This window comes from Drosophila sulfurigaster, chromosome 2R (genome assembly GCF_023558435.1).
Source record: "Drosophila sulfurigaster albostrigata strain 15112-1811.04 chromosome 2R, ASM2355843v2, whole genome shotgun sequence".
NCBI classification, from domain to species: domain Eukaryota; kingdom Metazoa; phylum Arthropoda; class Insecta; order Diptera; family Drosophilidae; genus Drosophila; species Drosophila sulfurigaster.
Window position 1 is genome coordinate 19,389,846 of NC_084882.1, and position 25,541 is coordinate 19,415,386.

General features: G+C 36.3%; 2 protein-coding genes across 4 annotated transcripts; one reads left to right on the forward strand and one right to left on the reverse strand.

Annotated features, from left to right (window-relative positions):
• Positions 1-665: 665 nt before the first annotated feature.
• Positions 666-20,107, forward strand: LOC133838878 (organic cation transporter protein). Of its 3 annotated transcripts, none has more exons than XM_062270120.1 (7): positions 666-918; positions 17,563-17,939; positions 18,007-18,234; positions 18,335-18,593; positions 18,660-19,077; positions 19,137-19,643; positions 19,705-20,107. In XM_062270120.1, exons 2-7 carry the CDS (start codon positions 17,841-17,843, stop codon positions 19,943-19,945), a joined length of 1,752 nt encoding a protein of 583 aa, XP_062126104.1. In that variant the 5' UTR covers positions 666-918; positions 17,563-17,840; the 3' UTR covers positions 19,946-20,107. The 3 variants fall into 3 exon arrangements, with proteins under 3 accessions (XP_062126104.1, XP_062126105.1, XP_062126103.1); XM_062270121.1 differs by lacking the exon at positions 666-918 and adding an exon at positions 12,612-12,629; XM_062270119.1 differs by lacking the exon at positions 666-918 and adding an exon at positions 15,171-15,671.
• Positions 19,536-22,390, reverse strand: LOC133838879 (angiopoietin-2-like). Its single transcript, XM_062270122.1, has 2 exons — positions 20,757-22,390; positions 19,536-20,688 (listed from the first exon to the last, which is right to left on the reverse strand). Exons 1-2 carry the CDS (start codon positions 22,370-22,372, stop codon positions 20,586-20,588), a joined length of 1,719 nt encoding a protein of 572 aa, XP_062126106.1. The 5' UTR covers positions 22,373-22,390; the 3' UTR covers positions 19,536-20,585.
• Positions 22,391-25,541: the final 3,151 nt, after the last annotated feature.

Genomic DNA, 25,541 nt, shown 5'->3' on the forward strand with positions numbered 1-25,541 from the left:
AGCCCGCAGATTTGTAACGAGCTGGCAGCGTTTTCATTAACCCTGAGGCAAACGCCTGCTGCTGGGCACAAAGTTACCCGTGGCGCAACAAGCATGCAATTGCTTGTTGTTGCCCCACTTCAGAATTGGCCAAGTACTCACACACACACACAGACACCCTCACTACAGTGATGAGTGCTTGTTGCTGTGTGTGCGCGTGGAAGCATTAAGTGTGTCTGTGTGTGTGTTTTGGCCAAGAGCGGGACTGAGATGGCCAATAGATAATAGAGTACAGCACTCGTAGTATAGGATATATACATATATATATGGCATGCATGTGCTGTTGCTCTCGTGTTGTTGTTGCGCATGTGCCAAAACAATGACGTCACATGAGAAAAGCGTGCGCGATGGGAAACGCAATTGGGAGCGCAGCTGATTGCTTGCCGCCATAGCTCAGATGGTGTTTGCAGCAGAGAAGAAAAATAATAATTTTCATTCGCTTACTTTGTTTTCCACAGTGTGGTGCGCTTTTGTTAGCCACGCTCCTTCGCCATCTCTCACTCTCACTCGCTCGCGTTCTTGTTCTCGTTGTCGTTTCTTCGCGCCCGCGCTTCGTACACTTTGTGTACATTTCTTGGCTGCGTTCTCGGTCGGGTCGGGTCGATTCGTTGTCATTCAGTTTGCGTTGCGGATTTCTGGTGTAAACAACAAAATCGAGAAAACCCCAACGGCAGCGTGGACAATGCCGGGTTCGATTGTGGCCGCTAGTTGCAGCTGCCTTAATCCCAATCCATTGCTGTGGCCAGCACTGGTGAAGCGTTGTGCATTGCCCTAAGGGAAAATCAGTTGTCCTGGCAACGAAAGCAACGCGCGGTCAGCACAAATCATCACATACTAAAACGCACACGCACAAGAAGAAGAAGCTGCCGGAAATCGCAAGTATGTCCTAATTAAGTATCTGTGCGGATTATTTAATAATAATTGCAATTAACAAATCAAGCGAATGCCTTTTGCCACTATACAAATACAAATACAAATACAAATGACCTTTTGTGCTTCTCTCGACTATCGATTTTAGTTGCCGGCGGCGCCGACAGAACATTTAAGGAAGTGTCCAAAGTCTTCACTTCTTTCTTCTGTCTGACATTCCACACTTTGTTGGCTGTCTCTCCTTTACATTCTTTGCTTAATTTTGGCGTGTTGGCAATTGCAATGCGACGCGCTGGCGTCTCTTTGTTTGACAAGTTTTTCCGAACAAACGTTCTTTGTGATGATCCATTCTGTTGTCTTCAGAGGTCTTCAGCTGTCTGTGGGTGGAATCTATATTTATTCAGACTCTCACATACACACTCATTGCATATAGTATTTCACATGTGGCGAGATGAATCAAGTCGACTTTAACGACAGACAGCTGAGTATAAGTTGTCTTTGCTTTTACTTGTTGCGTATACTTAATATTCTTTTCACTTACTCAGTTGCTTCTACTTAATGCATAGCAAATACAGCTGACCTGCGCCATGGGGAGAAAACTTTTGAAAAGTAATTTAATAAATATTTATTAGCAGGCTTATAAATTTCATTTAGGCAACTTTCGTTGTGCTTCTTCGCAAGGAATTGTTGTTGATAATTTTATTGATTTAATAAGCGGCATTAAGTGGGTAACTGAACTTTCGCATTAGTCATAAGCTCCCCCAGGGCCGTTATGATATCTGACATTAGCATAGTAATTAACTGCGTTCACTTGATGCCATTTCAATTATTTACCTACAATCGCTTCGCTTGACTTTGTTTGGTCTGAACTTAATGGTGGCGGAACCTCCCATCCATCGACACTCCAGACTCAAATTACAATGCAAGCAATGGCCCCGATTGACCGTCTGAGTGACTGACTGAGGGATTGACTGAATGACTGACTGAGTGACCACTTCCCACTCCCATCAATTCTCTGGTTATTAAGCGAAATCAGAACGGAAGTTTGTTGGCTGCCATTCTTTTGTTTGCTTCCTGTCAGCATCATTGTGGTGACAACTTTTCAAAATATGTGTTGAAGTTTTATATTTTTAATTACATTCTTAAATAATAAACTTTTATTTTAGTTACACCAACCGAATGTTGACAAACCATTCATTCATGTTATGCGATGCGTAAATGAAAACAAACATTGCGAATGATCTATTGATTTCACTTGCATTTGAGCATAAATTACGCATACGCAACGTGTCCTCTAGAGGTTGTGAAACGCGAGTTATTTGACTTTAGTTGCTGAAAGGTTTAGAGCCAGTCACAAGCTTAACATCAGCTGCAATGCGCATGCTGAGTTAATTAAATTATATATGCTTTTTTACGACTATCCATAAATTTAGTTCAAATGTGCGACAATAAAAGATTTATACCTTTGCAAGCATAAACAATAAATTAAAGCGAATTCAAACAGAAAAGTAATAAAGTAGTAATCTGTTCTCTCATATTTTTCAAAAGGGCTTATAATGTTCAAATATAACGTATACGCCATATTGTCTATCTGTTGAGCACTCAATCTGCCTTCTATGATGTCAGAATTCAAATCATAAATAAACTATTAAGTGCATATATCAATTGTTGAGTAAATAAATTGATTGTTAACTCGGATTAATTACTATGCAAATTTGAATTAAAGACCAAAATAATGAATAAACACAGCAACAACAACCAGAAGCCAAGCAACATCAATAACAATTCTCGTATCATGAGCGAACAAAGCATAAAAAGCATTTCTGTAGCGTTTGCATAAAGGAAGAACTACAAATGTGCTGACTCACGAGCCGGATATTACCATACAAAATGTGGTCTTCATATGCAGTCCTCTCTCCTTCCCCTCCCCCACTCTCACCAAAAAAAAAAGAGAATGTATGTTTGTGTAAATAAATTAGGGTATGTTTATAAGAGACGTGTAGTATCTGTGAGTGTGATTTCAATATAAAAAGAAAACAAGGCGCACGCGATTTGAGTCTCTATAATGTAACGCAATGTCTACGCTCTTGCAACGCTCTATCTATATATATTTTTGTAGATATGTAGTTGTCCTTGATAGCTATATATAGGCAATGGCCAACCGTCACTGGCAATGCCAATTTCATTTACATGACAGGAATGACTTTTGCCCCTTGGGAGAACCATCTCCACGAGTCTTTTTGCTTGTCGGAAAATGATTAGTTTGAAAATGTTCACTTCATCCTCAATTCTATAGACGTTGATTTATAACACCCCCAACCGCTGAAATCCTTTTCCAAATTGATAATCTCATTGGCTACACATATATTTCTGATAACTCTTAATTGTTTTGTTTACTTCGTTTGGAAATTAGCATAAGCATAAAATACAGTTTCGATTTTTGAAAACAAAAAAACCCAAAACACATAACAATATCGTGCTTGGAGTATTATTTGCAGAAAAAAGTCCCCCAGGGCAACCTAGAAATGTATTTAAAATGAATTACTCACAATGAAAATGCAATTTGCCACACATTTAATGAATAAATAATAATATTTAAATAAAATAAAACAAATATTATTTAAAGTGCGACCTACATTAATATTGGTTAAATGTATTTATTTAAATATTCATAAAGGCAACAGTTAAGTTGATTGCTGGCGGGCCTTAGAAACTTATACAATTACACAATTCTTATCAGTCGGAACTAATTGCGCATTTAGTCGACTTCTTCAGAGACATGCGGGCGCCATAATAAAGAGCTGAACTAAACGATTTTTGTATTATTTACTGAGCTTGTTGAGATTAAAAATAGCTGCGAGCTTGTTGTCAAGTATGATCGATAATTAGATACTATAAAGTGGAATAATAAGAATTTTTTGTTTGGGTAGATTAAAAAACGTCTATTTACCGGTTATTTCTTTAGCCTACTTAAATTATATATACCTTTCTATAAGACGCAATGAAAATGCGCAAAGTGTATCGATATAAATATAAATAAACATAGATTAATTACGACACGCGATTGCTGAATGTAAATGGGAAATTAACGAAGATTGAATTAAATTAATATTGACATTTGCAATGCCCCACATATGAATGTACAGTTATAGTAAATCGATGTGAAGGCGGTCTTGAATTCTATGAACGATTTCTGTTCATTATTGATTAAAGATTATAGAACAGTAAAAAGTTGTGATTTTTAATAGCAAATTCTATACGAATGTGTTGGCTATATGTTTTTAAAATGAAAAGGCATAAAGATGTCTACCGCTGATGAAGTCGATAAACAATTGGCGCAGCACAGAAATGGAAAAGAAAGCAGAAAAGAAATTTCATTAAATTTTTAGACCACAATGTGAACAGAAATAACAAATTAGCGAATGAGTAAGCGAAAAGTCTAAAAGGCTGTTAGGATGGCAAATCTTACGAAAACAAGATATTCAGCCGTTTCCGACTCGCAAAAATCACTGCGAAGGTCGACGGCATTTTAATTATCGTCAGACGGAGACAAACATAAATGAGAGCGAGTGAGGAAGAGATCAGCGCGAAAGAGAGAGAAGGAGAGGGCGGTGAACGCTCTTAGACGCAAATATCAAAACAAATACAAAGTCTTCTATATAGTATTTTCTCTGATTTTGCACTATTCATTAGAAATACACATTTACATGTACGTCACTTTCTTCGATCAACATGATACGCAAATTGAACCGGTTCAGTTTGGTTCAACAATAGATTGAACAATATAAATAACTGTCGACTCTCGTTCGATTGAGTGGAACCCTATTAAAGTGATATTCTGAGACCCTTTAACGAAATTCCCCCTTGCATTGCATTTTCTATTTATTGTGTTAATGTTTTTTCCCATTACGATGCAGTGGATTTTCCTTTTATTAACAATGGTTATCCCTTACATCCGTCAAGAGGGTTAAAATCCCCTTTCATTATGCGTTTGATCTGTTTTTCATGCTACCTGCATCATAAAATTGCGACGTAGTTTCATTAAAATGAAGGGGAATTGCTCTTTTACTTTTCATTCCCATCAGAGTATAGTTTGTGGGTTACTTCAGGTCAAAAACAGTATTATCAGATTGCAGCGCGAGCAAACATACCGCAAAGGGGAATTAATTGTCTTTGAATAACAAATGAGAATTATATTTTTGCTTTAATAATAAAAATAATACATTAAAAAAGTATTTAAGTAATTACATTTGTTATTATTTAAACGACTAAATAATGAAGCATGGCATTTTAATAAGACTTTTTAATTACTAAAAACATTTTTGGGATATTGATAAGTGTAGCATGATCCCAGATTCGCGGGGACTTTCCGTTCCGGATAATAATGCAGTCTAGCGTTGAATCATAAGTATGGAGAATGCTGTAAACAATTATGTCATTTATGGTATGTGTCATTTGCACTACTAATTGCTGGCAAAGTGCCCAGCTCTGAACTAAACTATCTATGTATGTAATGCACTTATACATACTATAATCATATAGACTACAAAATACGCCTATTACAGACTTCACCCAGACTGAGTCGGACAGGTTGCAGTTTACCGGTGAAAACTGGTTCTCTCATTCACAGTAGGTCCTCTATACGGTACAGCAAACGCATGAGCAACAAAGCAATGACCAAACAAAAAAACGCAAAACAAAACGACGCTAACAGCTGAGCGGCAATGGCAATGGCAAAGACAAAGACAAAGGCAAACGCAAACGCAATTTGCATTCGAATGGGGGATGGGCATGTGCAGCAAATAACCAAGAGAGCAACAACAATGTAGTATAGAATACACTGTCTGTGAATCCAAAAGGTATATGCGCTAAGAGGATATTTAAAAAATAATAATGTAAATAATTATAATATAATGTAGTAACTATTGGAAATTTAATAATTTAATTTGTTAATAATTAAATGTTAAACCTAATTTAGTAAATATGTATACAATTAGCTAGTTCTAAAAACGCAGAGTATTCCATTGTTGATGTGCTTGCTCTTTTGGTAATTTGCCAGTACTTGTTGTATTTGCGCTTTTGCTCTACTATGTATATGTTGTTGTTGTTTTAATAGTTTCGCTGTCGCTGTTGTTGTTGGCGGTTCTCAAAGTCATGGCCGATATTCGAATACCTGCCGAGCAGTATCAGCAGCATAGTTGAACAGTTTGGCGACGGCGCTCGCGCAGCAGCGAACCTCCAAAAAAAAGAAAGAAAGAATAAATTCGAAATTAAGCTAAACGCGCAGTCGGTGGACTAACGGTGAATTTTGCATGTGCTGTGCATAAAAAAAGAAAGAAACTATGATAGTAGTAAATTATAAATAACGAAAAGAATCGCAGAAGAGTTCTCAAGTGTTATAAATAGTTTCTCTATTGAAATCAATAAAAAACAATATTAAACGAATTGTGTGCGATAAAGTGCAATATATTTTTGTTTTATAGAAATGTGTGAATGCACATGTGAATTTGTGTGTGTATGTGTGTATGCGTGTGCATACATAATAACAATTAATTGACGACAATTGAAGTGCAGCAGCAACAGTGGCAGCCGAAGAGAACTTTGATAGCGGCAGCAGCTGAGGAAAAGGCAGAGGAAGCGTCATGCTAAATTTCTCGGAGGCGAGTGGAAAGTTTTTGTTCAATATTCAATTTCGATTTCTGTCGCCAAGTGTTGCATATAAAAATAGCAATTAACAAATTTATGCAACACTGTGGCAACTGTTCCAATACATATATTGTACATACTATATTCACATACCTACATCAACACACGCTACACAAGATATATGTACATATACATATATGTATATTGTAATCGTTAAGTGTGTGTTTTAAAAATAAACAAAATTCTATTATATATGCCTTATATATGTATGTATGTATGTATATGTGTGTAGTATATCCTAGTATCTACCTCGTATTTATTTAATTTTTCTTGTTAATTGATCTGCAGCCAAAGTGTTTGTTATTTCCTAAGATGTGTCACTCGTTTGCCTTTGGCATTTAAATTCTTGCAGCAAGCAACGCTTTAGCTAACTGCTTTTTTATTGTAAATTTAATGTTATGCTTCAACTTTATTATGTATTTACTTTCTTACACCCTGTACATGTTGAAAACCAGAAGGAACGTTTTAAATTTGTTTGGTTGTTTAAAACCAAAAGCCAAATAAGTTGATTGACTTGACTAAAATTATTCATCTGTTTAGAAGAAAGATTCTTATTAAAGGGTATCTCCTAGTCAATCACCTTTCAGTAATTCAATTTTATGGTAGTCACATCATTAACACTAGGACCGAGGAAGCAACTGCGCTGACAACAGCGTTGACAACAAGAAACATTGAATAATTTTGCAAAATTCACCATGAACATTTTAATGTTTCCATTCGACCTTGCGACTCGTCGCCTTGGAGAGAGAAGCGTGCTTGCTGTTGATTTGGGGAGTTGTTTGAGCTTTTGGAAAATGTGTCAAAAGGATTTAGATGATTGCATAATAAATTAATGTGTTTCAATTGAAAGCAATCAAAGGCTATGCAGACAGAAATACACCGTAAGAAATGGGATGCTTCATTTCAAGTAATAAAGAATTTAATTTAGGACTTGTAAAATAAATTTAATGATTACGAACAAAACCATGCCCCAAATTATTGTTGTTAAACATGTTTATCTCAAACTAGACAAACAAAGACAATAGACAAAATATAGTGAATTTTGAGAGGAGCCATTTTACTTTAATTAAAGCATTAACCAACACTGGATTCAATTGATGCATTCATTGTATGCTGGCTCTTTCATTAATTAGTTTCCACACACACAGCGTAAAATGCTGGTTAGGTTTCTAGGTAAACGGCAAATTCTACGTCAATTTCATTTTGTTTATCAACAAAGAGATAAATTGCCAACTTCTATCAACCAGTTGTTGCTAGCAGCCGAAGCTAATAACAATCACATATATTCATATTCTGTTCTTGGAACTTATATCTTATGCACAATCATAACAGAACAGAACAGAACAGTCTGTTGTCGTTTGTTGTTAGCTGCTGTAAACGTGTTTAACTCGTATGCATCACGTTTCTGACGGGTTTGACTGACTTCGCTTTGATAAATGGCAGTTGATTGCTTGAACTTTATACGCGAAACAAACAGATTATTAACTTCACCACTTACAAACACTGGCAACAGGTTTAAATGCATTCGAAACTGCATTTCCACGTATTAATTAAGAAGAACAGAAAAAAATAACCCAATTCAATACTCACTTATATTGAAACGAATATCGTCAACAGGTTTCAGTGCTGTCCTAAAAATACGTTAAACGATAAATTCCAATAAACAATAACACAATAACAGCGAAAGCACAAGAAATATAATAGATAAAAATTGTTTGTTCATAAATAAATTGAGCATGAACAAAAAGTTGTGTCACGTTTTTGACTCATTTCAAGAGGCCACAGCAATGTGCGTTGTTGTTTGCTTGAAATGATAAATACTCGAGCATATAGCTCGGTATTATCTAGTATATACCAGAGAGCATTGTTTCCATAGAGTATAGTTATATGTGTGTTATAAATAGGTGTATTTGAAGTGTATTGTCCGTGTTGCCAAGTGTTGAAACTAGCTAGCCTCAGTTAAGGTTTTATTGCCTGAGGGTCAATGCGACTGACTTCAGAAAGTGGCTGGTTCTAGGCAGTAGCCCCTAGAGCCCCTAGAGACCCCTAGAGGCTCCCAGAGTTGGGGGAGCAGCTGTTTGCCGAACGCTTATCATTACACAATCTCGGCGTGCGCCGACGACGCCAACAACAGACAACAGACAACGACGTAGTTGCTGTTGACTGAGAGACTTGGCTACCATTTCTACTTATAATGTGTTAGTGATAGTAGTTCTAGTGGTTCTACTTTAGATGTCTGGCTAGTTGGATCGGAAGAAAGGAAAGAACGTTTTGTGCCAGCTGTTTTCGTCATCGTTAGTCTGGCTGAGCTATCAGCTGTTTTTGGTTGTGCTTCTCGGTTAGTTGGCTATCGAAATCATGCAGAGAATCTCTTTTGAAAACCCAGCAAAAATTTGTATACATTTATTGAAAGTGCAAACGAATAATCCAAGTCAATTGCTTGACGATTTCTCTCTTTGTATTTTAGTTTCTGTCATTTGTTTTTTGTTACATTTGTTGCTGACCACACCCTGAGCCAGATCAATTTGTTTACGTCACGGTTTCATGGCTTCCATGGAATATTCCCAACATTTATGCTGGCACAAAAAAAACATAATCAAACATGAGATCATTTGCATACGCGTGCTGAATTCAAGTCGTATCGCGTCGTATTTTCGTATCGCATAGACAGAGAGAGTCTCAATTGATTTATTTTGATACCGAGCTTCGATCGGCGATGACTTGACGCTATCCTTCAGTGCCTCGTTTATATAATATTTGCATTTGTTTGTGCGCTGGTTATTTAACCCAACAATTGAATAGTTTTTTTCCCCTTCTTTTATTTTTATTTTGTTTGCTTTTTGCTTTGATTGAAGGTTCTGCTTACCTAAACATCTCAACTGGTAAATTTCCAAGTTTATTATTATGAAAGACGGCAAACATTTTGTGCTGGCAACAAACTTTCGTCAATTGAATGCCACTTGGCAAATCAAAACAGATCAATTGAAATGAGCGAAATTCCTAGAATAAAAGTTGACCAGAGTTTTGAGGATTAAAACAATGCTGAAAGCAAATAAACAAAATCTTATATGCAAAGTCTCTTTTATATATGAATACACTAAATATTGTGTTATTTTTGGCGCTTCAAGCAGCGTTTTATCAAAAGCTTTATCAACTTCCCCAGCACAAGGTTAGCATTGTTTATTCCATTTCAAGAGTCCAAGGTTTGCAAAACTATGAGTGGCTGTCTACCTCAGTGACTACTACACATGGCATCACGTTCCCTGGCTCAAATTGTCGAATGCCATTGAACTGAAGGGCGTATCAGGTAGAAGCAGAGAGTGAATTAGATTATAGTGGAAAGCAGGTAACAACTGATAAACTTGCCAGAACTCAAGCCAATTAGTTGACACCTGTCGAAAAAATGTTTAGCATCAGCGAATCTGCTGGGGAGCTACGCTTATCGCATTCATTATTCTTCAATCGGTTTTTGACGCCATTTTTCTGGGCATTATCTGTGGCACACTCTCTCTCTCTCGCTCTGTCGATGTCTGGCAAATGTGGCAAACTAGCTGGTTGTCTGGCACATTGACAAACTGGCAAACTGGCATCTGGTAGTTGGTTACAACTGACTTTAACCAGTCCGAGTCAGTTGGTGGCTTGTTACTTGTGCTCTACTCAACGAGCTTTATCAATTTGCATGGCTGTACTCATACCTGAGTTAAGAAACTACGTTGTAAGCACGTTGTCCGGTGGCCTCTTATCAGTTACATCAATTGTAGTATTTTGCTTCTTCCTTTTTTTGTGTTGTGCTTCAAGTAAGTCAGCTAATTATGTGAAATATGTGCCCTTAGATGTTGTTCAGTCTTATTGACACTCAAGTTCATGTTGTAGAACTTCTCTTAGATCTGTTGCCAACTGGTTCCGGCACTTTAGTATCTTATCTGCTTACAACTTTAACAATAATTGAGCATTGTTATTTTTTTTTCTCTATAAATATGATTCACGATCGATTAAACTATAAACGACATTTCACCATGTTTTTTCTTTATTAATTGAATTCAATTCGATTGTAGTATTTTGCGATAATATCTCAATATTTCAGTGACTACAATAAGTTGTTTGGATTGAAGTTCAATTCGTTAAAAATGAATTTATTGAAGAGCAAGTTTCACAATTAAATTTAGACATTATCTGAAGAATTTGTCCTGCTTATACCCGTTACCCATAGGGTAGAAGGGTATTATAACTTTGTGTCGTTAGGAAATGTATGTAACAGGTAGAAGGAGGCATCTCCGACCCTATAAAGTATATATATTTTTGATCAGCGTCAACAGCCGAGACGATCTAGCCATGCCCGTCTGTCCGTCTGTCCGTCTGTCCGTAGGAAACACTGGATCTCAGAGACTATAAGAGAGCTATAATTTTTCGACAGCATTTGTAATGTTTGCACACAGAAAAAGTTTGTTTCAAATTCTTGCCACGCACACTTCCGCCTTCGCAAATAAAAAAAACCGAATAACGAGCGCAATTTTAAAGCTAGAGCTGCGTATTTTGGTGTATACAATAATAACAATAGTAGTTATGATTCCTGAATTTGGTTGCGATCAGAAAATTGTGGAAGTTATTAAAGAAATAATTTTGTATGCGTAAAACGTCTACTTACTAGGGCTCTTAGTTGCTTTGGCTGACAATCTGGTATATTGTGCAGTATATAGTATATTTTGAATGTGGTACTATATATTTATACCAATTATACTATTTGGTATATTTTTAGTACCTACCTACCTATATAATTTATATGGGAGAGTCGAATAACGAATTATAAAAGTAAAAATAGGTAAACTATTATATGTTTATTTGGATTTTGACTTAAAAAGACAGAGAATATTGAAAACTCTTGATAACTTCTATAAAAAATCCTATACATAAATGAGGGGTGTAAAAACTGAAGCGAATTAACAATGTTTTCATAAAGATTACTTCAAAGAACAAATCCCAGCTGATGTTACTTTTCCATGCATAAAAAGATTGTCTCTAATTTCCGAAACCCGTATAAAATACTTCGGTACACATGCCTGTAATAATCATATAGCAATCATTTGGTATGTAAATCGTCTTATCAGAGACACTCTGCATAATACCAAATAAAAGTTTAATTGTGAGTTTATTAATGTGCGCTGCATAAACTGTTCAATTGACGACAAGTGTTTTTATTGTAAATATCTATTTATATACATAAATTTAATGCCCCCATGTGTGCATGCTTGGGGGAATAGATTCATAAGAAATGAATAAGAGACAGCGCAGCAACAAACAAACAAAAACAAACATTTGCCATTAGAAACAATTAAATATTAATAGAAGCGAATGCTGGGAAAATTGAGGGAACATTTCTTATACGATTATGACAGTTATGTTATGTCACATGTAGTTGGCAGGGGGAAACAACAACTGCAACGAACGTGCTGGAGACATAATGACGCCATATTTGCTGGCATCCCCCATGCTTCTTGGAAGTCATCCATAAAAAGAATATATAGAACTTTGAATACACATGCAACAAATGAAAAGCGTGCTGCGCAGCTGATGCCATTGATTTGAAACTGTAGTAAGAGCACAGAATACTTAAAAGTGTGTGTGTGTGAGTGAGTAGTTTATATAAAGCAACTGTTGAGGCATACATATTCATTTGAAGAAACTGGCACGCAAGGCATTTAAAACCGAAGACATTCGTTGAACTTGAAGTCAAAACGATTTCAATTGTCACGCGAGTAGCAGCCACATTTGCAGATCGCGAAACGAGTTGTTTGTTTCTTTTAATTGTGTCGCCAAAATGTAAAACTAACTGTAAACAAAACTCGCAACTCGTTACTCGTTACTCGTCGCTCGTCGCTCGCTCCATTTCCAAGTTAACTGTGAAAAAAACCAAACGCGTTATAAACTCAAACCAAAAATAAACACAAAAATCTGAGCTAATTTCTAAGCGAAAACGCAGCGAAAAAAAAAAAACCATCATAAAGATTTCATAATTAGTAAGTTCAATATGAGCATCTAATTTTGACTATTATAAAATATTTCGCACGTTTGTGCGAAACGAAACTCCTCTAAAAAAACATCTACGCATAAAGAGTTCAAATTTAAAAGATTTCGACGCGGATTCGAATTCAATCTTGACGTTTCAGTTAAATTAAATCAGAAAAAATAATAATTCCCAAAATAAACATAAAAAATTAAGTTCGCAGTAAATTTAGATAAACTAAATATTTATTTAATATATTGAATATTAAATATAATAAATATATACATTTTTTTAAAATAAACAATTACTTATTTTTAAATTGAAAGCGAGTTAAATAAGTGTTTTCGTGAACTTATTTTTAAATATTTTTGGGCAGCTCTCACTTTGGAATTGCCTTGCTTTCAGATTATTATATATTATATTATATTTATTATTTACTTGTATCTGTGTTATTGTGCTGTTGTTATTTTTGTTGCCGGTGAGCAGGTGCAAAAGTTGGCATTGCAGACTGTGAAACCAGAAGTGTCAATTTGCCATTGTATTCTGTGTTTTATTTGCCCGGCCCACAGCAAGTGGTCTCCATTTGACGCTTAGTCATATCAAAAATCCCATAAAGCAAGCAAACGGAAGATGATTTAACTGACGATTTTTAGGGCGTTGTGAAATTGTATTAAAGATAAACTTCAATATGCAAGTGCGTTGGCAACGCGGCGTATGCGTGATTTTCTTGTACAATTGTTGATAGTTGTGTTTGCAAAATGTGAGTAGCGGCTTTTCTTAACTTTATTTACACTTCACCATTGTTCTTTGTTTCCGTTGAGATGAACAAAAGAGAATCCCATCTGTAAATATTTTTGTATGCGCTTTATGTATCTCAAAGTGGCTTCGTTTGTTTCCCTTTATGGATCTGCTTGGTATTTTTGCTAGCTTCATTAAGCAATCGGTACAGTTTATCACAAAGAAGTCTAGCACATGTTTCATGCTTGCACTTCAGCGAAAAAAAAGCTCGATAAGATCGCATGTCTTAGATATGGTGAGCATTGTACCCACACACTTTTTATTTAGTCATCTATAGTTTTAGTCCTCAAAAGCCATTAGCACTTGAACGTTTTTTTGGCTACTTAAGTGCCAAGCTGGATCGACGTGTGGCATTATCTAATCTCGTATTTCTTTGTTGTCATTGCGATTTCGCCTTAAAACACTTATTAAGCTTTAATTACACAATTAAAGCATTAGCCATGAGCTTTGATTTCTGGCTTTCTACAGATAACATGGCCATCAGTAAATATTTGCTTTGATTGGCAAAACACGCAGCTTTTTGCGACTTACCAGACGCCTGCCACAGACCCCTACATAAATATGGGCCACTGTAAATTACGTAATTGTTTGGAAGTAGTACAAAGTTTGCAACTGAGCTACTTTCCCTATGATAAAGCGTCATCTTATCAGATGACTTACTCAAAGCTGTAGAATCATGCAATGTTAGAGATCTTAAGAGAAGTCTACTTAATCTTTTAAGAGATAACAACTGTAAGCTACTAAACTACTTAATATATGTACATACATATATGCGTTACTATGTCATCTAATGTTTTATGATAATGAAATACACATAGATTCATGTTTGTTTTTTCGGAACATCAAAGTTCGCTCTCGGGTCATAAACTAATGTAAATATTTCAAAATGAAAGCATTAATAAAAGACAGATTTGACGGGGCCATAAAATAATTAGTAAAGCGATTGCCAGCTAATTCATGAATCAGTTGTTGAGTGTTGACACCAAGTGCGATACGGATCCGAAGTGTTTCCCCCAGTTTCATATGATGTCGCTAATCGGGGAGATTTCAATTGAAATTGTATACAACACGTTCTCGGGCAATAATATATTTGGCGTAAGGAGTGCTTATAAAATCGTTGAATGAAGGTGGAATTCTGATTTATGGTATTGCGGGTGCAATTACCTGTGTGTGTTTGTGTTGTGTTAAAATCAAATCAACTGCATTTAATTATAATCAAGAGAGTGTGTCTGTGTCTATGGATGTTAAATATGTTTAGCATACAACAAATTAGCAATATAATTTCTTGCGTGCTGTGCTGGCGTCACAAGGTCCAAATGAGCATGTAAATCAAATGAAATCGTATCGAATCCAATCAACGCGTATACGCCGTGTGCGCCGCCTCATAAACGACCAAAAGCCTGTCTCGATTTGTGGCTTCGCTGCTGACCTGTTTCTCTTTCATTTCTGTCCGTTTTTTTGTAGTCTTCTCTCTGTTTCTCTCCCCCGCGTATTTTTGGGCAAAACATGTTCGAAGTACAGCACCGAAAATCAAGCAAAAAACTGATTCCGAAAAATAACAAAACAATAAACACAAATACAAAAGCAAAACAAATCTTCTGTCTCTTGCTTTTTGCCTGTTGATTGCATTTGTTTTGGCCGTCGACGTCGTCATCAGCGACGCCAGCGTCGCTGTCTGCGTCGACGCCAGCGACGAGTCAAACAGCTGTTTGGCGTTTTTAATAAACAAACGGTTGCGTTGCTTTGGCTCAGTACGCAAAAGACAGTTCGTGGATACACATCGCCGGAGATTTTCGCGGGCGCGTTACAACTGCGCGCTAAACGGGCCGTTCGCTAGAACACAGACCCAAAACATCAGCAGCAAAGCTTTCGAAATAGCAAAACACAAAACAAAAAAAACATTAATAATCTTCCAACAAATACTGAACAATTCTCAACAAATAACTGACTGCTTAGCCGCGTCGTGTGCGCCATCGAGCCGTTGAACTTTGCCAACAAAAGTATTTCAAAAACAATATTTCAAAAATAATATATTTTTATAAAAAATATATTCAAATAACTGCTGTTGTGGCATAGATCTTGATTTCAAAAACAAAAGAAAACATATTTGTTTAATGTCTGTGTTTTCTCTTTTGTCGCGCTGTTCGTAAACAAAATTTCTGTTCGCTGTTTTTCCTATCAAGACACGAAGCAAGTGCGTGTGTTTATTTTTGGATATACAGTACTTTGAAATTTGAAATATAAAAGTACACATCAGGTAATTAAAAGAAAAGTTTTTGCAAAATTCTTTTATCTAGTATTTGTGGTGCAATAAAAAGAAATCGTTTTAAATATTTGACTTACAATCACTTGTCTGTTTGGAAAACCTTGAAATGTGTGTTTTTTAAGCATGCTTGAAACGAGTATTGAGAATGTTTACACAAAAAAAAGTACAGCATTTTTGGGGCAGAAATCTTTTGCAATCACATTGAAGTGAAACCAGTTGTAAAAAATGTAAAATAAAATTGAAATTCAAATTGTTTTTGTGTATCTATTTTCGATTACAAATTGCGTAGCGAAATCAAAGTGCGAGAGAATTGGATAGCAGACAGTCGAAGTCTGGGTCCCCAGACACACGTGTTTAGACTCAATTAGATGTCGATTAGTTTTTGAGTACTTGACAACCAGCGACAAGTTTCTAGTTTATGGCCAGTCTACAGTGCGGACAATTAGTCAGCAGTCACCAAGTGAGCAGCTGCTGCTGCTTATTATTAGTCAGCTTCCAGCGACGACAAAAAAATGTGCTTTATCCAAAAGCAAGCGCTAATATTAATATTTGGCCACTGATAAGAGGTTATAGCTCAAATTATAGTTCGATAAAATGTGTGGCCTTAGTTTGTAGTTATTTCAGTTGCCGAGCGAGTGTCGCCATGTGAAAAGCGTGTTTTTTGTTTACGACAATAAGTTTTCTCTAAATGTAATAGAACCATGTGAGTGCTTGGAAATCGCCTCGACTAATTTATAATTTAAATAATTGTTGTGTTAAGTGGCTCTGTTTATTTATTTATTACAACATTCTCAATTCTGGCGTAGTCTAGTTCCTAGAACAATGGTAAACGAACGTGTTTCTCAGTAGCAATTTCCATAACATTTTCTTAGTACTATTTGAAATATGTGTCAATTGCGCGATGAATCTCAGCCTTAACTTTCTCTGCGATGCGATATATTTGCATTTTCAATTTTAAATAATTTATGTGTCGTTATGTCGTCAAGTTTCAACAGGTTTCAATTCATTAACAAACTGGATAAATTTGTGTTTAATGCCAGCTTTCATTTAATGATTTGATTATAATTAATTACAAAGTGGGGTTGGTAAATAAATCATTTATCAATTATGCGCTAAATGCATATATAAATTTATTGCACGACTCTTTTCAAAGGTCAATAGATTCTTATTATGGAAATCTACAAATTTGCTTTAACAAAAACAAGTAAAGAATCTACTTTGGAGTGTTGTCGACTGTGGATACCCCTATTCATTTTGAATAAATGTTAAAAGTGCGGTATTAATTTTGAAATATACCAAATTAATATTCTGTAAAATACTAAAATTATACTAAAGGTTATAATTGGTATATTGTATATTATAGAGTGTAAAATACACCATATTGTCAGCCAAACAAACTGAGACCAATACAATACAATTTTTATCCGATTGCAAGCAAATTAGGAATCATAAAATTATTAGTGTCTGTATTCGAAGAAAGTTCAAGAATCTAGCTTCAAAATAAAGCTTGATCTTCGATTTTTGTCGAATGGTGGGCTCAGAAGTGGGCGTGTCAAAAATTTTAAACATACTTGATCTGTGTACAAACATAAGAAATGCTGTCGAAATTAAAATATAGCTTTGTCTCTTATAGTCTTGAGATTTAGATACAGGCGACGGGACAGACAAACAGACGTAGCTTAATCGTCTCGGCTGTTGATGATGATCAAAAATATATGTACTTTATGGGGTCGGTCATGACTCCATCTGCTTGTTACATACATTTTCAATCGGCTTCTAAAAAATCTATAAAAAATTCTCAAAAAATCTGTTGCATATTTTTAAATAATATTGAAATATTATTCAACTGTATTTAAATTGATTGTTTTCTTTTTTATTGCAGAGATACCAAAGCTCCCAATGTGAACCAAATGCATAGACATTTATTATTTGCGTAACAACAGCTTACACTATACAACACAACACAGCACAGAACACACTCAGACAAACACAACACACTGATCTTTACTGACACACGGAACAAATTGTGATACACAACAAAAAAAAAAAGAAGCCTATAAGGCCATCCAACAGCTGCAACAACAATAACAACTTTAGAGTACAAAAACAAGTGTACGAATACATCCAATATCCAAAACAGGAGCTCAGCCACAAGTCACAATGGATTTCGATCAAATTCTTGCCAAATGTGGCGACTTCAATCGCTATCAGTTTATGATACTCGCCCTTTTTGGTTTTATCAATATCATCGTATCGATGGTGCGTATACGCAATATAGTTTCATTCCCATTCAACGGTATGCTTAAATTATTTGATTTATTCACAGCATTACTTTACGCAAACAGTGATCAGTTTTGTGCCAGATCATTGGTGCTATCATGAGAAGTTAGTGAATATGACATATAAAGAAATAGCCGATATCTATTCCAAATTTGACAATCCTTCGTGCACACGTCTCGCTGACATCGATGGACCAAATGTAACAGTCAGCACACAGGAGTGCGAAAGATGGATATACAACTATGATTTCGGCTATAGAAGCATGAATACTGAGGTGAGTTCAAGGTCTCCAGTTAATAAGTTTGCCCCGTTTACCTGTTTATTTCAAATGAAATGAAATTTTATTTTTGTGTTGTCTGCCCATCAATCAACAGTTGAACTGGGTCTGTGACTCAGCGTATAAGGCACGCATCGGACAATCCCTGTTCTTTATTGGCTCCGTTGTCGGTACATTGTTCTATGGACTGCTTTCCGATAAAATTGGACGTGTTCCAGCGCTGATATTGTCGAATTTCTGTGGCTTCGCTGGCGATTTCTCGACAATCTTCACCAAAAGTGTGGCCACCTTCACACTCTGCCGCTTCATCTCGGGCCTGGCTGCCGATACAAACTTCTATCTCATGTACATTATAGGTGAGATTAATGCGCGAAATGTTTATTTTAGCAATAATCGGCAATGTGTTGTGTTTATTTTAACAGTTCTCGAATACATTCGGCCCAGCATGCGCACTCTGGGTCTGAACATGGCCGTGGGTCTCTTCTATTGTCTCGGACTGGTGTTTACGCCCTGGCTGGCTGTTTGGGCCGGACATTGGCAGATCTATTTGGCCTGCACATCGCTTCCCATTTTGCTGGTTGTGCTCTTCTATTTTGTGGTGCAGGAGAGCGCTCAATGGCTGGTGACGCGCAATGACATTGATGGCGCGATTATGCGATTGAAGCGTGTCGCACGCTTCAATGGCTGCCATGTGACGCAAGCGGACTTCGATGAGTTCCGTCGTCATTGTCAGATGACGCGTGAGATGCAGGGTGGCGATGATAAAAAGCATGCTACGTTGTTGGACATGTTTAAAACTCCGCGCATGCGCAAAAACACACTCATTCTATTCTTTAAATCGTAAGTCGACTGCCTAACTAATTTAAATCGGCTCATTAATCATACGCCCTGTATTGCAGCATGGTGATTACTCTGTGCTACGATGCCGTGTCGCGTAATGTGGAGGGCATGGGCATCTCACCGTTCATTATGTTCTCGCTGAGCGCCTTGGCCGTGCTGCCATCGAGCATTTTGCTCGTCCTACTCCAAGATCGCATCGGACGCAAGGGCATGGCCTCGGGTTCACTGTTGGTGGGCGGTTTATTCACAGTAGCCGCTGGCATTGCCATCGCCTATCAGCAGCACAGTCACAATGCCATACTGCTCGCATGTCTGACGATTGCCGTGCGCTTCGGTGTGGCCATTTCCTATGAGTCCGGCTCGCAATATGCCACCGAACTGATACCCACATGTGTGCGTGGCCAGGGCGTGGCGGCGGTGCATGTGGCCGGCTTTGCGGCCTCCTTTTTGGCACCCTATATCCTCTGGCTGGGCACGTTCTTCAAGGCAGCGCCCTCAATCATACTGGGCGTGCTCTTCTTTGCCGGCTCCTTCGTTTGCCTGCTGCTGCCCGAAACGCTAAACAGGTAAGTGGAATCAATAATAAATGTATAGTATTTAGCTAAAATTGAAATGTTATTTTCTTAGGAGTCTACCAACCACCATTGAAGAGGGTGAGGTATTCGGCAAGGGCGAACGCATGTTCGACTTCCCCTGTCTGCAGCATCATGATGACGATGACTCCGACTCTGAGATGGAGAAGTACAAGCGCAAGCATTCGCTCATCGATGCCAAGCAACAGGTGGAATCCGGCAACTATAACAAACGCAAGCAATCGCTCATAGATGCCGATCGCGAGGAGCAGGCCCTCAAGGATGCCAAGCATTGAGCCACCATCTAGTTCGTAGTTTTAGTTAAACAATTTTTGCCTAGGCCTTTAAGAGAGCAACAAAGCAAGCAACAAACAGAACAAACTTGTCCCCCTCTTTTCTGTAATCTGTAATCAAACTCTAGCTTATTATTAACTGAATATTCAGCAACACAAACTTAATTCCTCGTCTATTTGTGTGCTCAGCATCTGTCTATCATCTTTTCTACACATAGGCTTACTTAACATACTATATATACACGTATATATACATATATATAGACTTATATAGACATATATCTATTTAGGAACTCATAGATCTATGCAAATTAACAAAACAAAGTTAACCAACGTATATATTTTCCAAAAGCCTGTAAAATATCGAAATCGAAATTGAAATCGAAATTTGGAATCGCATAGTTAACATTTAAGCGGCACAATTTCACTTAACTGAAACAAATTGAATACTTACATATGTAATGAATAGTTATGATTATAAGTGCATTAGTATTTAGTACAAGTTCATTTCAGTTTTGATTTTTACTTCGATTTGTCGTCAAATTCTAATTTGATACCGCCTACAAAGCTATTAAGAAAAAAGTAATAAAACAATACTTATAGACATATATAAATAGTATTAATATTTAAAATTGGATTCGTTTTACGTTGGACGTATCAACATTTCGATAGGCGCGAGATGATCCATGAGATTGTTCCAGAGCACCAGTCTCATAACCCTGCTATGATGTTTGAAGTTTAGATTTCTGTTGGAGACATAAAAAAAATAAATTAAGTTAACCCTATGTTATATCTTATTGATATTAAGACTCACGTGGTACCACAATCAGCAAACCACCAGCCGCCTTTAGAAATCTGGGCACAATTCCTTTCAGAGCTCAAATCATTATCCCTATCGAAGGTGCTGAAACTTTTTCCCTCACTCTCTCGCATTCCGTCGCCAGCATCGCCACTGAATTTGCCTAGAGATCGTATGGCATAGTTCTCATCTTCTCCTGCAATTTCAAAGTGACTATATTTAGCAAGCATAATTTCGCTTCCAACTCCCAATCGAATGAGCAGCTGGTGAGGTCGTTGTTTCGTCATGAGATGCAGTTTCTCCAAGCCAATAAAGAACTCATTTTGAAAGTCTCCGAATCCTTCGCGATATTCAATCCATCGGCGGTTGAAGTCAAGTGACTGATCCAAGCGACGTTCAATTACGGACCAATCTGAATTGCTTTCATCCGAATTACAGGGTATTTTAAATGATTGTTCATTTTCGATATTAACAACATGTGCAGCGCTATAGTTGCCAAATGCGGGACAGGTTAATTTATCACATGGAATAACAGCGCTCTTTTGCTTTAAAGTCGTCAGGCAGACCGTGAGTTTATCTGATAATTGAGTATTACTTGAAATTAAGTTTTTGTTTTCTGTAGTTTGTTGGTTGTATTTGGAGGCCAGCTCAGTGTTGTTAGTCTCTAAGTCCTTAACAAAGCGTGTGAGTATACCATGCGATATTTCTAGCTCATCAAAATATTTCTCACAATTTTTGTTAGCGGATTTTTCGTTTTGGAGTTCACGAACTTTTTCTTCATATTTGGTCAATAATTTTTGGTTTTCCAATTTTGCATCTTCGAGTTGTTTGCTGAGTAGTTTTTCTTCAGTATTTTCAATATCTGGTTTTGTGACATTACCGAATTCGTTCAACAATTCTTCATATTTGAGTTTTTCATAGTCGAGGTCTTTTTTCAATTGATTAATTTCAACATCTTTTTGTTTATTTTCGTCTGCGAGAGTTTCGATTTTGTTTCTTCGGAGAGCAAGCTCAGTTTCTTGATTTTGTATTTGATTTTCTTGCACGTTAATGGTTTGTTGAAGTTTAGATTGATTTTGGATTTGATGTTCTTGTTGCTCATTTTTTTGCTTTAGTTTAGCGATGATCTCTTTTTGGCTATCAACCTGTAACCAACAATTAGTTAGATGCCGCTCTTGGGTTCTAAAAATGTTCTGCTGAGATTCACTTTGTTTCTGATCAATATCGTTTTGTTTATTTGTGGCTTCAAGTGCCTCGATTCTGTTATTTCGAAGACTAAGTTCACCAGTTTGATTCTCAATGTGCAACTTTTGTTGCTCAATTGTTCGTTTTAGTTGAGTGATGAGCTCATCGTGAAAGGAAGCCCTATTTAGCTCTGTCAAACATTTAGTTAGATTAGCCTCTTGTGTTTTTAAAATGTTTCTCTGTGATGTTATTTTCAGTTTTTGTAGTTCAATCACTGTATCTTTATATTTTATAATTGATTTATTTATGAACTTCTGCTTATTCTTGAGCGGGATTATGTTTCGAACGCGTTTTTCCGTTTTATTGTAATTACTATAATTGTCGACTGCCCCAATGGATACAGCAAAAAACAGCAGAGCCAAAAAAACGATAACAAAATTTTCCATTTAAATATATTTTCGCTTGCCAAGCGTCATTGGTGAACTGAATTGCGATTTCGTTCTCTCGACAGTCTTATATTGAATTGCTAAAAATCGAGAGAGAGAGATACTGAGAGAGAGAAAGAGAGAGAGACAGAGAGAAAGACAGAGAGAGAGAGAGAGAGAGAGAGAGAGAGAGAGAGAGAGAGAGAGAGAGAGAGAGAGAGAGAGAGAGAGAACGAAAAAACACAAAGACGAAAATGCAGTAACTGATAAACAAAATGTTTAATGTTGAAAATCTTATACCCGCTATTCATAGGGTAGAAGGGTATTATAACTTTGTGCCGGCAGGAAATGTATGTAACAGATAGAAGAAGGCATCTCCGACCCTATAAAGAATTATATATATATTGATCAGCATCAACAGCCGAGACGATCTAGCCATGTCTGTCTGTCCGTCTGTGTGTCTGTCCGTCTGTCCGTATAAACGCCTAGATCTCAGAGACTATTAAATATAGAACTATTATCTTTTTTCGACACCATTTGTTATATGTGCACGCAGATCAAGTTTGTTTCAAATTTTTGCCTCCGCCCCGCCAAAAACAATAAATTCGAATAACAAGCGTAATTTTCAATCTACAGCTGCAAATTTGTATATAGAATAATAACTATAGTATTTATGAGTACTGAAAATTTGTTTGCGATCAGATAAAAATTGTGGAAGTTATTCAAGAAATACTTTTGTATGGGCAAAAACGCCAACTTTCTAGGGCTCTCAGTTGCTTTGGCCGACAATCTGGTATATTGTGCCGTCTATGGTATATTTTGAATGCGGTACTATATCGATATAACAAATATACCAAATGTAACTTTTCTTACTTGTATTAATATACCTACGTTATGAGATATTTAATTTGATTTTAAAAGGAATTTTCACCGTACTGTATTTACTACAATTAATTAATATGGTCGTACAAAAATTCGAAACAATTACGAAAAAACCATAAAACTGTCTAGAGCCTATATATAAAAAACAATATAAAAATATAAAAATATATATAAAAATATAAAATAAATCGCGAACATTGTGAGTAAGACTACGAAAATTTTTAAATTTACAAAATAAAATACACTTTACTAATATAACCTTTCAATGGGTATAACAAGAGAGCTTTGGTATAACAAGAGAGCAAAAGCGACTTCGTCAAGGCCGGGAGAGAGTGAGAGAGTAAGAGAGTGAACAAACAAAAAACATAAACATGCATCATTTTCGTACTCGACAGTAAAATACGGCTACACATATGTACGTATTTTTCTTTTTATCACAAATTTTAGATTTTTTTGCATGTACCAAATACAAATATTTAAAATCTATCATATTGGAAATATTTATTTCATGAAAATTAATGAAAATTTGTTCGATTTCAGTTAGACACAAATTAAGTGCCTTTTAAGGGAGTTTTCACTGTGCTAATGCGCCCTGAAATGTATGTAGGTTGAAAAAAGGGCAAATACCATGCCAACCATATATGTATGTAGGTGACTCGTATTACAAATATACAATACAAACATAGCGAGCACTGTACAATTATCAGGTTTCCGAATTTGGCGGTTTCTGTTGTTGACGTGGTGCCTTTTAATATGCATCTGGACTACATTTAGTGCGCTTTTACCATTTATAGATTCGATGATGTCTCTCTCGTTTGTTGATCACATGTTGTTATACTCATTTTTTCTTACGAAACATTTTTGAATTGATCAATTTGTCGATCTGTCATTTTTCCCTCATTATGAGATTTGTTCATCAAATTTAACAAGTAAGAAAGTTACAGCCGAGTGTGCTCGACTGTGAGATACCCGCTACCCATTTTTAATAAAGGCAAAATATTGCGGTATCATTTCAAAAATATACCGAAAATACTGAAAATACTAAAAATATACCAAATGGTCGATATAGTGCACCATTCAAAATATACCATGTGCCAGATTGTCGACCAAAGCAACTAAGACCCCTAGTAAGTAGGCGTTTTTGCCCATACAAAAGTATTTCTTTAATAACTTCCACAATTTTAATCTGATCGCAACCAAATTTTCAGGAATCATAACTACTACAGTAATTATTGTATATACCAAAATTCCCAACTATCTTTAAAATTAGGCTTGTTATTCGATTTTTTTGATTTGCGGGGGCGGAGGTGGGCGTGACAAAAATTTGAAACAAACTTGATCTGCGTGCAAACATAACAAATGCTGTCGAAAAATTATAGCTCTATCTCTCTGAGATCCAGTGTTTCATACGGACGGACGGACGGACGGACAGACGGACAGACGGACATGGCTATATCGTCTCGGCTGTTGACGCTGATCAAGAATATATATACTTTATAGGGTCGGAGATGCCTCCTTCTACCTGTTACATACATTTCCTGCCGGCACAAAGTTATAATACCCTTCTACCGTATGGGTAGCGGGTATAAAAACCTGGGTGGAAATCTATTATTAATTCAAGCCCCTGTTTAACAAAATTCAAAAAGAAAATAAGTTATTTTTAAAGCTGATTAATGCATTTCGCTCGCTTGGAAACAATTGATTCATTCAATTGATAGAATTATTTTCGTTATTTTCAGCAATTGCTTCTGTATACAATCATAGTATTGCATATAGTATACAATCAATAGCGATAAAAATCGCGTTGCGAATTGATAAAAGCTGACCCAATAACTTTCCGTACAGACAAATGTCCATTTTAATTCTTTTGATATTGCGAATGCTTTGTTTGGGAATTCATTTTCATTCATTAATTGATTCTATGTTTATAGCTCGATCATTCTGAAATTTAGAGAATTAATTGCAATTATTTTTAAAAGAGAAGAACTTTTACATAGTTTCTCACTAAACGATTATACCCGTTATTGCGCATTTTCAATATATTCTATGTATAAAAGTATGTATTCAAAAGTATTGGAGCGGTGCCAGAAACAAAGCCAGATGCTGATGCTGAATGGCGATCTCACTTGAGCTTGTTGTCATGAAAAAAACTCAACTGCTACGTGCAAAATGTCTAAATAAAAAAATAACAAGGAAAAGTCATTTTTGTTTGGTTTTCGCTCAAACATTGACTCACTGATTAAAGACATGTGTTGCTTCAGAATATAATTTAATTTTAAATGAGTGTCAATCATACTAAGTCTTTTTA